The 16,925-nt window shown below is 48.0% G+C and overlaps 1 protein-coding gene across 2 annotated transcripts in view; it reads right to left on the minus strand.

Moving 5' to 3' along the window:
* The window catches only part of FBLN5 (fibulin 5), a 92,450-nt gene that overhangs the window by 16,061 nt on the left and 59,464 nt on the right, over window positions 1-16,925 (minus strand). For both annotated transcript variants that reach the window (XM_052659491.1, XM_052659490.1), the window contains 4 exons: window positions 14,779-14,895; window positions 10,632-10,751; window positions 4,624-4,746; window positions 3,448-3,574 (listed from right to left, as the gene is read on the minus strand). In XM_052659491.1, the coding sequence (XP_052515451.1) occupies window positions 3,448-3,574; window positions 4,624-4,746; window positions 10,632-10,751; window positions 14,779-14,895 (487 nt within the window). The remainder of the gene's footprint in view (window positions 1-3,447; window positions 3,575-4,623; window positions 4,747-10,631; window positions 10,752-14,778; window positions 14,896-16,925) is intronic.

Raw genomic sequence — 16,925 nt, forward strand, 5'->3', positions numbered from 1 at the left:
TGCTGCGTAGCCCTTCACTTCCCAACCATCCATACTCATTGAGAAGCTTTAAAAGTGAGAAATCACAATAGATTGCTGGGTCTTGAGTGGTCTTTTTCACATTTTCTATTGTACTTACCCCAGTCTGTGTGGAATAGAATTGGGTATTTCCTTTCTCTAAACAAAGCAAGAGAACTCACTATATACAAGATACATTAGGACAGGACTTTCAGATGTTAGGACACTTATTGCAATGATAAATTTAATGATCTTAAGTTCACTCTTTAATAGGAGAAATAAATCATAGATGCAAATATGTCTGATACAACACATCTCATTTGAAACACTAGTAATAGCATAGTCTAACTATGTATATACTTAACATAGTATAACATAGTACAAAGTTGACTCATTACCAAGGTATGCATTTTACAGACACCCCTGGATTTATCCTGAATCACTGCCCCCCCCCATCTCTCCCCTCATTCCTGAGATTCCCCCTAGGGGTCCGAGTGCATAACAGGATGAGGATATCTGTTGATCCATGCACTGGAGAAGGAAATGGCAACCCACTCCGGTGTTCTTGCCTGGAGAATCCCAGGGATGGGGGAGCCTGTGGGGCTGCCATCTATGGGGTCGCACAGAGTTGGACACAACTAAAGTGACTTAGCAGCAGCAGTATGCCTTGGTGGCCAAAACTGGGAGTAAGTTTTGCTGTTTCTGTCACTCTCCCCTGACTTCTAATCCATCTTCAAAATCTATCCATTCTATTTCTAAAATGTAGTCCAAATCCAGCTACTCCATCTCCGCTGTCCGTGCCCCGCCTCGCTGTCTCACCTGGACCTTGTGACAGCCTCCTTGATGGAACGGAAGGCTCTCCCACTCCAACCCATTACACCGCAGGCAGAGTGCCCTTCGTCAAACATAAATCAGATTATGTCTGTATCCCGCTTCAAAGGTTCTACAGTGGCACCCATTGCAACTTGGATAAAAACCAAACACATACTCTAGCCTCTAAATCCTCATGGGGTCTGGTCTCTGTTAGTTTCTCTCACTTCCTCACAGGTCACTGTCCATGTCATTGATGAGGCTGCAGCTTCTTCCTGTCCCTGAAGTCATCAAGGTCGCTCTTGTCTGATAGTCTTAAACACGCTGTTCCCGCTGCTCTTCTGCCCTGTTAACATCGACTCACCTTTCCATTCCAGCTCAAGGGTCATTTACTCAGAGGGGCTTTTAGACTCCCCAGACCAGACCAAGTCCAGCCTACGCTTTCACTTTGTAAATTTCCATTCTTCCTGTTCACAGCCCCTACTACCATCGAGGATCATGGATTCATTACGTGACCATTTGTTCATTGTCTTTCTCCTCCACCAGCGTAAAAACAAACACCACAGCACCTGGCACTGGGCACAGACCAGGAGTTCGACTAACACTTAATAAGTGAATGTATAAAAAGAATCTTTAGGGCCTTCCCTGGTGGCTCAGTGGTAAAGAATCTGCCTGCAGAAGAGGTTGGATCCACATGCAGGAAGTACAGGTTCTATCCCTTGTCTGGGAAGATCCCATATGCCAAAGAGAAATTAAGCCCACGTGCCAAGAGAAGCCACCACAATGAGAAACCCTCGTACTGCAAAGGAAGAGTAGCCCCTGCTAACCGCAGCTAAAGAAGAGCCCGAGAAGCAATGAAGACCCAGCACAGCCAAAAATAAACAAATAAATACAATTACTTTTTAAAAAGGAATTTTTAAAGTTTTGGTTTTTTTTAAGGCTCCATCCAAACAGCCAAGTCAAGATGTTCCGGGTGCCAAAATAGCCACATTAAAATGTCACGTGTCACACAGAAACTAATCGCTTTCTAAAAGAGAGTTGGAGGAGGGAGAGATGGCTCCCAGCTGAAGAGGATCGAAAACAGCTGGGAGGTGGCATTGGCAGCCAGATCTGAAAGACGGGGCAGTTCTGTCCCTGTGGCAATGGCAGGAAAGCCTTCCATGTGCAGAAGATGTGTGCACAGAAGCCGGGAGGTGGGGCACTCTGGGGTGTGGGTGAAGGTGAGAGCAGGTCACACTCAGGTTGGCAGGAATACAAGACACCTGAACAAGGAAATGAGCTGGATAAGGGCGGCTGGAGTGAAACTGGAATGGGGCCTGGAGGCAGGGTGCAGGAGTCTCCCAGGGCTCTCAGCAGCTCATCAGGGCCCCGCCAGTAACACCGGCTCAGGGCAGGTTCCCCACCACAGACAACTGAGATCTGGAGAAACCCAGGGACAACCAGGAATGGGAGTCGGTGAGGGCAGAGTTCTGTTTTGCCACAAAGGGCCTTGGAACCAGAAATCAAAGAACGCTGTTCCACAGGGCTACTGAGAAGCACAGCGCTTAGCAGCCAGCAAAGACTCCTTTAGGACCTGTCTGTTCCTGCTTTGTCCTCTTCTGCCAGCTTTTGATCAGAGCGGGAAGCACACTGGTAAGGCGTGAATTCCTCTTAGGAGCTGTGTCCTTAGAGGGCATGCACGATGGACGTGTCCATTCATCCCTGTATCCCAGTTGGGAGGGCTGGGAGCTGTGGGGGTGGTAAACAGGTGACTGGAAGGGAGGAGGGCAGAAGACATCCGTGTGTATGTGTTTGTGTGTGTGTGTGCGTGCGCGCACGTGCACCTGTTGCAATGCATGCAGGCTACAGTGGAACTAAGACAGTTAAATAGGAACCGAACAGTAAGAAGAGGAATTCCTAGTACATGGGGCCAGAAAACCACTGTTCTAGTGTGTTCACTCTGTAGAGGTTGTCTTCACTTCGGTTCTCACCTCAACTAAATATTTGCCATCTGGTGATTTCATTCAATCACTGTTGTGACATCGAAAACTTGATTAGAGCAAGCTAGGTACCCTCAGTTAACGAGAACTCTCTAGTGACCTGTCCAGCCCCTCGCTACTCCCAACAAGGTCCAGGAAGACTGGATGCATCCATTTCACCTGGCGGCTTGTCTGCAAGGCCGAGTCTCACACCAGAGCAGGCCCACGGAATCAGAACTGGGCCACTAACAAGATCCCTAGGTGGTTTCTATGCACGTGATCGTTGAGAAGCCCAGCTCTAAAGACCCTGTATATCCACCAAAATAGCAACAACATCCAGGACAAAGTCATTAAAGGGAAAAGGAGATTCATGAACCCCACCTCTCCTCTTGATTAGCTTTCTAGAGAATCTCCATATCTGGCATGAGCGGGGGAACGGTAGAGAAGTGTGGCGGGGGAGGGGGGCACGTATGTGTTGTGTTCAGTTCAGTCGCTCAGTGGTGTCCAACTCTTTGCGACCCCATGGACTACAGCGCGCCAGGCTTCCCTTGTTGTGTAGGAGACAGTGGACCACATCTCCCATTACCCTGGCAGGTACTCTCTCCTTGACACGACACTGGCTGATCTCTGAAACAGGCTCCTCGTCCACATTCCCATCTCCCCAGGGGAAGCCGTGACTTACTTATCACTGATCCGCAGATAAGGCTCCTCACAGCGGATGGGGTCAATGCACTTGAAGCCCCCTTGCAAATTGTAACAGGTCTGCTGCAGGATGCACGTGTGGTTTCTGTGCTCACACTCGTTAATGTCTGAAATGCATGATAGACAAGAGGCTGAAGCCAGGCAGCACTTCCGAGGTGACGGTCCCGGGGCCAGACGGGTGGGAGTGGGGGTGGAGGCTGCCTGGGTCTTTCTATAGAGCTACACTAGCCAGTATGGCAGCCTCCGGCCACACATGACCACTGAGCACTTGAAATGTGACTAGTCTAAACTGAGATGTGGAAAATACAGATCAGAGTCCAACAACTTAGTAAAGCCAAAGAATGTAAAACATCTTTAATTTTTATATTGAGTACATGGTAGACTGGTAATATTTTAGATATATAGCTCTAAATAAAATATGCTCTAAAATTAATTTTACCTGTTTCTTTCTATTGTTTTAATGTGACTACTAGGACATTTTTAATTACATATGTGGCTCACATTTATAGCTCACAATATATTTCTACTGCTTGGCACTGTTGTGTGGAGAATTCTTGCTTGGTGTTGGGATAAGGCAGGTCCAAGGAGCTGAAAATGAATCTGTTGCCCAGCTACCAGCCTCCTCCATCCGCCCCAGTAGGTGAGCATGGGCAGGAAATCATCTTGAGCAGCCTATCTTGGGGAGACACCACCCCCTTCACAACTGGGGGTCACAACCCTTTGAGGCAGGTGTCCCTCCACCTGTGTCCATTCTCTAGGAAGTCGGTAAAGAAAGGCTGACCAGGCTGTGGTCCAGGGACCATGAGAAAACCAGCTCATGGACCACGACCCGGCCATCAGAGGTCCTGGTGGGGTCTGGAGCCTTCCTCAGAGGGGCCACAGAGACCTGCCTGGGGAGGCAGGACCAGCTGTGTGTATCTGCAGAGGGCATTCCAGCAAGGAGATTGACCTTGTCCTTTCTGAAGCCAAAGGATGGGGTTGCAGGGCAGGAAGGTACCAGCCCAGGCATCCTGCCCAGAGCCTGCCGCACTGGGAGTCACCAGCACCCATTCATACCCTCACCCCTGCCACCTTCCCCAGGCAAAGACATCCAGGTGGCCCCCTGAGCCAGCCCCATCTCACACCTCCCCTAGCTGGGTCCCTCTAGCAGCCTCACCCTGGCAGCTCCGGTTGTCATCCAGCAGGATGTAGCCGGCTGGGCAGGAGCAGAAGTAAGTGCCTGGCTGGTTCACACACTCATGTTGGCAGAGGAACTCAGAGAAGCTGCATTCATCCATATCTGGGGGAGACAAGTTACACACGCCATTTATAATCATAGCTACCTGGGCATGGGAACTTAGTGCTATTCTAGCTTTATTTATCCCAGCCTGCACACTCTCCTTGGTCAGCAAGGAGATCAAATCAATCAATCCTAAAGGAAATCAATCCTGAATATTTGTTGGAAGGACTAATGCTGAAGCTGAGGCTCCAATACTTTGGCCATCTGAAGCAAACAGCCGACTCACTGGAAAAGACCCTGATGCTCGGAAATGTTGAGGCAGGAGGAGAAGAGGATGAGAGAGGATGAAATGGTTGGATAGCATCACTGACTCAATGGACATGAGTCTGAGCATGACGAAGAGAGATGGGGAAGGACAGGGAAAAGTCTGGCGTGCTGCAGTCCATGGAGTCGCAAAGAGTCAGACATGACTTAGCAACTGAACAAGAGGAACCACACACTCCTGACACATAGGATAGCTTCTCTGCCAAGAAGTTTCCAATTCATTTTTGAACACTTCTGGTGATGGGGAGCTCACTACCTACCAAGGAAGCCCACTGATAATTGGGCAGCTCTAATTGGTAGAAAATTCTCTCCTTCATGAAGCTAAATTCTGTCTCCACCAAGCTTCCAACACCATTTTGCCTCTGGCTCAGCTATATCACCTACTCATCACTGTCTCACTGTGCCCTGTAGGTGAATCTACCCTCTATGTCTGGAGGTGAGATTTGTCTGCTGGAGTTTTCTGGGTGCAGAGCTCTTCCCCAGACCTAAAAAACATTCACCAGACCTAGTCTTCTAAAAGGGCAACTTTACCAGTGCCTTGTGGTTATTTAGTCACTGAGTCATGTCTGACTCTTTGCAACCCCACGGACTGCAGCAGGCCAGACTCCTCTGTCCATGGGATTCTCTAAGCAAGAATACCAGAGTAGGTTGCCATGCTCTCCTCCAAGGGATTTTCCTGACCCAGGGATCAAACCCACGTCTCTTATGTCTCCTGCATTGGCAGACAGGTTCTTTAACACTATTGCTTCCTGGGAAGCCCCAGTTACCAGTGCTAACTCCCCTCTAATCGCCCACAAGTTGAGAACCAATATTATTCCTAAAATCACAGCTAAAAGGGACATCTCCAGAAGGCCAGGGGGTGCGAATTTTATTAAAACATCATTGTGTCCAAAAACCTCCCTGAGGGACTTCCCTGGTGGTCCAGTGGCTAAGACTCTGTCCTCCCAATGCAGGAGGCCCAGGTTCCATCACTGGTCCAGGAACTAGATCTCACATGTTGCAACTAAAGATGTCACATGCTGCAATGAAGACGGAAGAGTCTATGCGCTGCAACTAAGCCCTGGCACAGCCAAATAAACACATAAATATTAAAAAAATTTCCTTGAAAGGGAAAACTCTGTGTGGCATGGGGTGGCCTGCCTGCCTCGGGTGGTCTGGGATGTGGGACCTGGCGCTGGGCCACTCTCCAGCCACAGAGGTGGGGACCTGAAGAGGGAGGCGTTGAACTTGTAGACTGTGGCCAGGGATACAAAAGCAGGCGCTCCAGAAAAGCCAACTCTTCATCACACACAGCGTTTGGCAAGAGAACCCCTATCTGAGCCTCACGCGATAAGCACGCCAAAGAAAACATGTTTTTCTTTCATTTGTTGTGTTCCCGAAAACTTGCTTTCACTGGCTTCCCCATGTGACATGTCCTCGGATTGCTCTCTGGAATCACCCAGAGAGGGTGTCCGCACATGGGAGGCTGCTCCTCCACTATGCGATAATTTCTGTGTTACATGCCTGCTGTCTCTCACATTCGAGAAGGGAAAACTCCTTTCCTTCTCTCCCAGGGGCCTCCGGGCGATGGGTTATGAGCCAGCAGAACTGAGATGCTGCTTTGAAAGTTAAAGCACGCTCAGTGAGTCAGATCTGCTCTGTCCTGCCCACTCCCGCTCCCTGGGGAGCCTTGTAGAGTCTGGTCTTGGCCCCAGCCGTCCTAACAGAGTATCCTGTTTATTTCTGTTAAGCGTGTAGATTCCATTCATACCTTTAGTAGAAGGCAGTGGTAAAACCTGTCATTTCCTGAGAGCTCGCTGTGTATCAAGCCCTGGATTACATGCGCTACACACCTCATCTTATTCAATCCTCACCTCAGCCCTAGAAAGGGGTGCTATTACTAACCATACTTGACAGAGGGGAGATTGAGGCTCACAGAGATTAAGTAACTTTTTTTTTTTTTTTTACTTTTTGGCCACGCCATGTGGTATGTGGGATCTTAATTCCCCAACAAGGGATCAAATCTGGCCCCTGCATTGGAAGCACAGAGTCTTAATCACTGGACCACCAGGAAGTCCCAAGGTTAGGGACTTTGACTAAATTTACAGATAACAAGTAAGCAGTAGAGCTGGGATTTGAACCTGGCCAGCCAGACTCTGGATTCTATACTAATCAACACAATGCCATAATGTCTCTCTGAGTAAATCCTGCCTGAATCAGACTCCAGGTTGGTGGATCTGGGGAGTCCTGGGCTTGGGAAGTTCCCTGGCTGGGGCTCGCCCCACTGCAGATGGAGAGATGGCAACCACCTCCACCTAACAGACCCCTCTGCTTATGTTAGAGACACAACCCCAGACTTTACTAAGGATTGTGGCTCCATCCTCCACAAGCAGAAATACAATGGACCTAGAGAAAAAAGTTATGACAAACCTAGACTGCATATTAAAAAGCAGAGACATTACTTTGCCAATAAAGTTCCATCTAGTCAAAGCTATGGTTTTTCCAGTAGTCGTATGGATGTGAGAGTTGGATTGTAAAGAAGGCTGAGTGCCAAAGAATTGATGCTTTTGAACTGCAGTGTTGGAGAAGATGCTTTAGAGTCCCTTGGACTGCAAGGAGATCAAACCAATCCATCCTAACGGAAATCAGTCCTGAATATTCATTGGAAGGACTGATGCTGAAGCTGAAGCTCCAGTACTTTGGCCACCTGATATGATGTGATGTGATGTGAAGAGCCAACTCATTGGAAAAAACCCTGATGCTGGGAAAGATTGAGGGCAGGAGAGGGGGATGACAGAGAACAAGATGGGTAGATGGCATTTAATCCTCACCTCAGCCCTAGAAAGAGGTGCTATTACTAACCATACTCAACAGAGGGGAGATTGAGGCTCACAGAGGTTACCGATTCAATGGACATGAGTTTGAGCAAACTCAGGGAGATAGTGTAGGACAGGGAAGCCTGGTGTGCTACAGTCCATGGGTTCGCAGAGTCGGACACTACTGAGCAACTGAACAACGACAAATAAGTAAGTGAAGTAAGTCAGAAAGAAATATCATACGTTAATGCATCTATGTGGAATCTGGAAAAATGGTATGAATGATCTTATTTGGAGAGCAGAAATGGAGACACAGACATAGAGAACAAATGTATGGATACCAAGGGAGGAAGATCGGGATGGGAAGAATTGGGAGACTGGGATTAATGTATATACACTACTATGTATAAAGTAAATAGCTTACGAGAACAGACTAGATAGCAGAGGGAACTCTGCTCAGCGCTCTGTGGTGGACCTAAATGGAAGGGAAGTCCAAAAGAGAGGGGATGTGTGTATACATATAGCTGGTTCACTTTGCCATACGGCAGAAACGAACACAACATTTAAAGCAACTGGACGCCAATAAGAATTACTATTAAAGATTGAAGCAGGAATAAAAAGGAAATACAGGCCAGCTTCTGGCAAGGAGACAGTTTCAAGCATCCACATGAGAATCCATTGTGGTTTCCTGGGTCAGCTCACTTAGCAAATCTCTAAGGGACATGGGGCTGCACGGAGGGGCCACAGCAGCTGGAACAACACAGCAAAGGTCACAGTTCCCGGCCGGGAAACAAGCAGCACAGAAAGGGAGCAAGTAGGAAGGGACAGACAACAAGCTCCCGGCAAACATCCCCGCGAATCCTGTCTGACTCTCTGCGACCCCATGGACTGTAGCCCGCCAGGCTCCTCAACAGAGGGGAGGTTTGTCCCGTCCATGGGATTTTTCAGGTAAGAATATTGGAGTGGGTTGCCATTTTCCTCCTCCAGGGGATCTTCCTGACCCAGGGATCAAACCTGTGTCTCCTGTGTCTTGTGTTTTGCAGGCAGATTCTTTACCTGCTGAGCCATCAGGGAAGCCCAGGCCCACAGTGGACAAGGGTTACCTAAAGATTTCAGAATCTTGCAGAAGATTGCATCATCACGAATATGGGGAAAACAATGACCATTTTGGTTAAAGTGAGTCAACTAAAAATCTTTGCCAAAACACCAAGGATGGCTTCTTGAAAAACCAAAAGTTTCTTACACTTAGGCTTAGAGAAAGTAAGTTAACACAAATGACACTTAGGTTCCCCAGCTCATCTCATCTCTATGACTGCCGGTGAAGGTGTTTGTTAGTTGGTTTGTTTTTTTAACAAATGAGGAAACTGAGGCTCAGGAAGTGACTTGGCCAGGGAAAGTACTGAACGGGAGAGCTAGAATTTGAAATTGGCTCCGTCTGACTCTTCGGTCACTCTCTCACACCTTCTCTGCAGGTGGCCACATCTATGGATGTGCAGACAATTCTCCAAAAATGAAGGACCCCATCCCGTAATGCTAAACTTTTCACCTCTTAGTTCCTTAGCCCAGATTCCCCAAAGGAGTGCCACAGGAGGTGGGGAGAGACAGGGATTGAAATCTAGGAAGAAAGTGGCTTTTTATGCCTGAGTATATTTTACGGCTATTTCTGGGACTGACATTTAATCGGCCTAAGGCTCTCTGTAACTGCCTACTTGTGGCTGTGTCTTTCCTGGCCCTGGGGAGAAGAGCTCCTTTGTTTCAGAGAATTCCGTCCCCAAAACACTCTAGTCCTACCTGAAGCTATCACACAAGTTCCATTCATGGCCTGGGTCAGTTCCTGTTACAGTGAAATCCAGGATTAGGAAACTTTCTATTCTGGAGGACGAAAAGATTTTCACACTCTAGGATATGGCCCACTTGTTTTGAAAAATACAGTGAAGCATCATTAATTTGGACTGTGCTCTTTCACAATTGCTGATGATGCTAAAACTGAATAGAATGGAGTTTAAGTCAACATTAAAAAAAAAAAAAAAAAACAGGAAAAGAAAGAAGAGAAGGAGAAATGGAGCAAAGAATGAACTACACATGGCCCTCTGCAGAATGCTACAGGAACAGATGGGAGTAAGAAGCAACTCCTATTCTCAAGGAGTTTACTGGAGTTTACAAGTTTCTAAGATAATTATAATAGAGTCCACAAGCTAGCATGAGCAAAGAGTCATAGCTTCCTGGGCTTGGAAAGAATTTACAAAAGGTCAACTGAGCCATCTGTGTTCTCACAATAAATTAAGATTTTATTCATTCAACATCCAATCTTTCATTAGTTGATTTGAAAACTAGTTACTGCATGTTCATGATGGGCCAGGTCTAAAGTTAGGCACTGATTATAGAGATTTTAATAGTTTACATACATAATCTCATTCATTCAACACTCCCCCTCCCAACCCTACCCTGTGAGACTTGCTTTTATTCCTGCTATTATTCTATTAGTACTATCTGCTCTATTCCCATGACTTGACTCAGTGCTGGGTGAAGACAGATAATTCAAACCAGCATGCAAAATTAGGCAATTCCTCTTCCCCTTCAACTCCATGTCAGATCCTAAAAGTTAGCTCCGCTGATTTTTGCATTAAGGGTCAAATAACTAGGGACGTGCAGTTGCGTGCCACCTTTGGGAAGTGACTCATCTGTTTTGTGTGGTTGTAACCCCGCTGCACTGGAAAATGTCCCAAACTGGAAATCTGTCTGGGAAATAAGAGGAAACACCTGTGAAGAAACCCCTGTCCCAGTGCCCCTAGGACAAGTGGAAGTCTCCAAAGCCAAGCTCATTACCACTGCAATGAACGCCATCATCCTCAAGTTCATATCCTGGGTCACAGCGGCAGATGAAAGAGCCATAGGTGTTGACACAGGTTTGTACACAGGGATTCTCAGTTGCACACTCATTCACATCTGTAAAAAAACAAAAGCATATCACTAACCATTCCCACAAGAGAACTTTGTATTCACTCAGCAGAAGAATGCACCAGCAGCAAAATCCACTACCACCAGGAGACCAGACCCACAGATACCAAGGATCTCCATCTAGGACCTGTCAGATGGAGAGCTCAAACCCCAAAGAGCTCACTGAAGAAGCGCGGGCTCCATCCATACATCCCCTCTGGGGTTGCAAGTTAGGAAGGGTGGAAACGGCGTGTATACATTTCATATACGTGTGTAGACATGTACACGTTTACACCTCCAAGGAAGTCTACTCTCCAAGGCTCACCAACGGGAATTTCTAGGCTACATCTGCTCCTTCCTATCCCCAGTTAGCTCTTACCTCACCCGCACTGACTTTGAAGTTTCAGATAAAGAGGTAAATAAGCATGATAATTTACAAAAAAAATAACTATTCACTATTGCTGTGGACTGAACTGTGTCCCCTCCAAAATTCATATGTTGAAACCCTCATCCCCACATGTGATGATATCTGGAGATGGGGCCTTTGGGAGGTAATTAAGGTTAAATGAACTCATAAAGGTGGGGTCCTTATGAAAAGAAGCACTAGAGTGCTTGCTCTTGCTCTTTCTGTTGTGTGAGGACAGGGAGAAGGCGGCCACCTACAAGCCAAGAGGCACCCAGGCAGCCAATCATGCTGGCAACTTCACCTTGGACTTTCAGCCTCCACAACTGAGAGAAAGTAAATTTATGTTGTCTAAGCCACCACGGTCTATGGTATAACATTTTATCGTGGCAGCCTGAGCCGACTACGATAGATGGACATAAATGTCACTGATAATTACAGAAGGATCTCGTACTCACCGAATCCTTACAGCCTGGGCTCAGGACCATCACCCCATGTTACAAGTTCAGTAGGTTAAGGAGAGAACCACAAAAGGGCCCAAGGAAACTTTAAGGAGTGATGGGATATTCATTGGGCTTCCCAGGTGGCACTAATGGTAAAGAACTCACCTGCCAATGCAGGAGACGTAAGAGATGAGGGTTTGATCCCAGGATCTGGAAGATTCCCTGGAGGAGGGCATGGCAACCCACTCCAGTATTTTCCCCTGGAGAAGCCCATGGACAGAGAAGCCTGACAGGCTACTGTCCATAGGGTTGCAAAAAGTCGGAACAACCGAAGCGACTTAGCACACACACACGCGATATTCACTATCTTGAGGTGGCGATGGTTTCGTGGGAATATATGTATGTCAAAGTGCATGAAATCATGTGCCTTTAACAGTGCAGTTCATCTTATGTCACTTATACATCAACAAAGATGTTTATCTTGGTTTTGAAGTTGACAGATGTGCCCAAGTCCCCAAGCTAGCAAAGGCACAGTTGAAAATAGGACGTGAGTCAGGGGGTCTTTCCACAATATACAGGATTCATTCTGCAGAGCTCAGAGAAGGAGAGGCAAGAAGGGAGCCACTGGTACAATGGCACTGGCTGATCCATTTTAAACTCCTCTCCCCGATACTCCATATGACAATGGCCAAAGTGCCAGCTGAGAAACTGTCTATCCCTTTCAAAGTCCAGGTAAACCTCTTCAGACTCTTAATAGAGATTTGAATGCTTTCAGAATTAAAAGGGAAGTGGCTCGAGAATTTTTTCTTACAGAAGAGGGCAAGCCCATATCCACATAGCTCCCACTTCCTGGCATCTTTGACACTTTCAGAGGGGCAAAAAAAAATAGATGGCCATGCAGGGCGAGTCCAGGGAGATGCCAGTGTCCACCGGTGCAAAGGAAGTCTAGAGGCTGTCCACCCAGGAGGCCAGGAAAATGTGATGCCAGGCTGTCCAGGCAGGACAGCACCAAGGAGAAGGAGGGCTCGAGTCCTCGGCTTCCAGCCAGAGGCTGGCTGTGCAAGGAGAGCAAGCCCAAGACCCGTCCTCTTACAGCTTCAGCTACTTGCACTTCTGCCCCCAGGGCCCTGGCAGCCCTCTCTGGCCAGCCCTGCCCTCCACACCTGCCCAAGGGCCCTTCTGAATGCTGTGGGAGCAGACCCGCTCCCCACTCCAACCTGCTGGACAGGACGACTGGACTCTTGGGCTTACGCTCCTTTCTGCCACCACCTAGCTGCGTGACTCTGGCCAAGTTGCTTAACCTCTTTGAAGCCTGATTTCCTCATCTGCCCTGCCTACCTCACAAGGCTATTGTTGGGGCTCAGTGAAACGAACAAACATGACAATCCTTTGACGAGGGCAAAGCCCTCTACCTTGCTTGAGGTGTTAGGAATACAAAAGCTTGCTGGAGTCTGTCACATCCTGTGTCGCCGTGGGCCCTGCTGATGCGATATCCCAGTGGCCGAGTGCCTGCGTCCAGGCCTGGGTGCTGTGTCTGTCGCTTTATCACACTGCTGGACCTGGAGACAGGTATGTTAACTGCTCCTTGTCAGAGGATGCTCTCCACGGGACACAAGGGCCTTTGGGCTTCTCTGTGCGTGGCTGTGCCTAGGAGGGGCTGGCATCTCGAACCTCCAGCCCTGGCACGGAGAAGCCTGCATCTGAGCTAAGCCACTTGTCACAGCAGCAAAGGAGCCAGGCGCCTGCTCCCCTGCCCAGTCAGCTCCCTCAACCTCCCAGGCCAGCCTCTGCTCTCAGGAGAAAATGACCTCTCCTGGCATGAGGAACACAGTCGAGACTTCTTGGAACAACAGCAGAACCAGCTTTGGAAGAGAGACTGACAAAGAATCCAGGATCCAGCTCTTTAACGCTGATGCCTTCCTGTTTACTCAATGATTTAGATACGATTAAACTAATGGAGACATAATATCCTCCAACTAGCTGGCCAGGAGCCTGCCAGCCAGACCTCGAGTGCTGTGACAAGGAAATGGATCCTGCAAAAGCTGGTGGCAGGCTCCAAACAAAGACCTCATTCTGAGTCTCTGGCGCTGTCTCCACCCTGGATGGGGCAGCTGCCAGGGACTGGCGGCCCCGGGCTGCGGGCTGGGGGTGGGGAGCTGGGGGCCAGGCAGGACTTACGCTAATTCTTTGAGTCTTACGTCCCCTGTTCACTTCCTGAGCAGAAGATACCTTCAGCTGGAAACTGCCATAAGCCTGGAACTTGTGTTTCTTACTTCTCAGTATGTGACACGATCATGTGAAAGTCAGAAAATGCCTTTGTTTCATTCTGTTACTGCGGGGAATGTCGGGTTGTAAGGGAAGTTACCACTATCACCATCCTATTACTCTTTAAAATAACAGGCCCTCCTAGCATGGACAAGGGAAAGCTATAATGACAGGCATCGAAGTTGCCTGTGGGGCTTCCCCTGGTGGCTCCGGGGTAAAGAATCTGCCTGCCAGTGCAGGAGACAAGGGTTCCATCCCTGATCCAGGAAGATCCCTCTAAGCAACTCAGCCCGTGTGCCATAACTACTGAAACCCCCAAGCCCTAGAGCACGCCCTCTGCATCAAGAGAAGCCACCACAATGAGAAGCCCATGCAGAGAGTAGCTCCTGCTTGCTGCAACTAGAGAAAGCCCATGCAGCAATGAAGACCCTGCATAGCCAAAAGTAAAATAAATAAAGAAAATTATTAGTTTTTAAAAGTCACCTGTGAAACCCTTGCATAAAATGTATGTGAATATCTCGCAATTCATCAGGAATCAGGAGCCCTCTCTCTTTATCCCTCTTTGGGCCTTGGGAATTGAACTCAGCCTAAGAGGACATATGAGAAAGCTTCTGACTGATCAAAAATGTTGGCAAGGCTACTTGTGGACAGCGGATACACAGAGAGAAGTAAAATCCATGAAATCGTAAGCTACCAGCTGGTGGATGATGTGGTTCTAATCTCAGTAAATGCGCAGAGTACATCCTGACATGTTTCACATAAGCTCAGTTAGGATCTCAGGTTTCTGTAAGCAATGGCATGAGCAGGCAGTGAGTGGAAATACACTTTAACAACGGCGTTTCCCACCGACATAAGCTGTCAGACTCTGAAGAAGACAGCATCTAGGGTTTCACACTGTGTTCAAGCTATCATTCACGTCACATACCTTGGCAAGACCTTCCATCCTCGTTGAGGGTAAAACCAGGGTTGCATGTACAGGAATAAGATCCGGGAACATTCGCGCACAGCTGCTGGCAATAGCCATAACGACATTCATCAATGTCTGGAAACAGAATTGCAAGCAAGGTAAGATATTTCTTCTCCATCACCAGTGCCACCCCCAGCATCATTACTGCCCGTCTCTTCTGGAACAGCATCACAAAGGGAAGCGAAAGGGGAGCTAATGCAAAGACAGCACCGACTAAGCCTCAGGGAAAGTGACAACCCTCTGGATTCCAGGCTCAATCTCCCCACCATCCTCCCTGACCTGTCTCAGTCTTGTGAACACCTGAACCTATCTTGAAAGCTGCAGAAAAAAATTTTTTGCTTAGAGAGGAACGTTAGTCCAGGTGACCTCTAGGATTTCATCCAAATCTAAGACTTAACACTAAGACGGATCCAACCCTGACAGTCACTCTAAGATTCTATGGGAGCATGTCACTGCCCTGGGAATGGACAAGTTAAAGTGTAAAAGGATTCCATAGCGTGGTTCCTGTAGGCTCTTTGCCAGCTCCACTAATAATGAATATGGGGACCTTCCTGGTGATTCAGCGGTTAAGAATCTACCTGGTAATGCGGGGAACATGAGTTCAATCCCTGATCAGGGAACTAAGATCCCAAACATCATGGGGCAATTCAATGCGCGCACCACAACTAGAGAAGTCACCACTCACCACAACCAGAAGGCCTGCCTGCTTCAACGAAAGGCCCTGCATGATGCAACTAAGACCTGACACAGCCAAATAAATAATTATTTCTTTAAAAATAATAATAAATAATGAATATGTCTGGCTGTTGGGAACAAGACTGAGTACAGGCTAGGCCAAGCTGGGGAGCACTGCAGTCTGGAGACCTGTGAACCCAGGAGCACAAGGATGCTGGAGTTCACCTTGAATCTCCTCTTTGTAGCACAGCAGCCATAAAACTCTGGATAAACACACCTTTTTCAAACTACAACCAGTTTCTCTTGAGCAAGCAGCTATGTGGGTGAATGGTTCTTTTTAGCAGAGCCAGGCTGACATGTACCAGTCAATGGGGAGTCTGAGGTTATGGGAAAGCACTTCCCAACACCCCAGGCTGATGGGCTGGAGAAATCACTCCTGCAAGATAGGATGTTTTGAATGAGCCTCCAGGTGGGGACTAAGCTCTCACTTGACTTATAGCTATAACGGGTCCCTATTTCATGCTCAACTCCTCCTAAATGTTCCCCCTCTGGTATCCCAGTTCCTTTGAAACCAGGGTCCATTCAGGGTTTTGAAGACCAGCTTAGAACTTTTCTCTGTGCCTGGCTTCTACCACCTACTGCCAGAAAGCAGTAGCCCCTCATTGGAAGGACTGATGCTGAAGCTCCAGTACTCTGATGCTGATGAGAAGAGCTGACTCATCGGAAAAGACTCTGACGCTGGGAAAGATTGAGGGCAGGAAGAGAAGGTGGTGACAGAGGATGAAATGGTTGGATGGCATCACCATCTCAATTGACATAAGTCTGAGCAAACTCCAGGAAAGAGTAAAGGATGGGAAAACCTGGTGAGCTCAAGTCCATAGGGTCACAAAGAATTGGACAAGACTGAATGACTGAACAACTGCCAGAAGGAACCCCACCTCTACATTACTCATTATTCAGCCCCCCTCAGAAGCTGTGCCCTGCCCTTGTCATTCCGTTTTATCTCTGAGTGGCAGCTACTTTTAACCCAGCTCACCCCACCGCTGAGAGGCATGCAGCTCCCACGTGGAAAGCACATTGACTTGTGCAGTTGCTGGTCCTGACTCTTAGGTGGGTGCAGTTGGCTGCGTCCCCAAGCCCAGAGAGATAACAGGGGGAAAAGAGGGCATCTTCTGCCTTAGGGGTGGCTTGGAGGAAAGGCAATCCCCTGGCCCTTCTTTTTCTGCAAAGGCAATGCCTCCAAAGTCATGCAGAAAGGGTGGTGGATGGCTATGGAATTTGCACCTTGAAAGCAAAAGAAGAGTTTGGCCAGGAGAAGGCACAAGTTTAGCCATATTGGGGAAAGGTCCTCACTGTGGATGTCAATTATAAGCAGACTGTGCGTGCAGCACCAATTAGGCCTCCAGGAGCATCTTTCCTAAAGCTTCATG

The sequence above is a fragment of the Budorcas taxicolor genome, chromosome 21, assembly GCF_023091745.1.
Source record: "Budorcas taxicolor isolate Tak-1 chromosome 21, Takin1.1, whole genome shotgun sequence".
NCBI lineage: Eukaryota > Metazoa > Chordata > Mammalia > Artiodactyla > Bovidae > Budorcas > Budorcas taxicolor.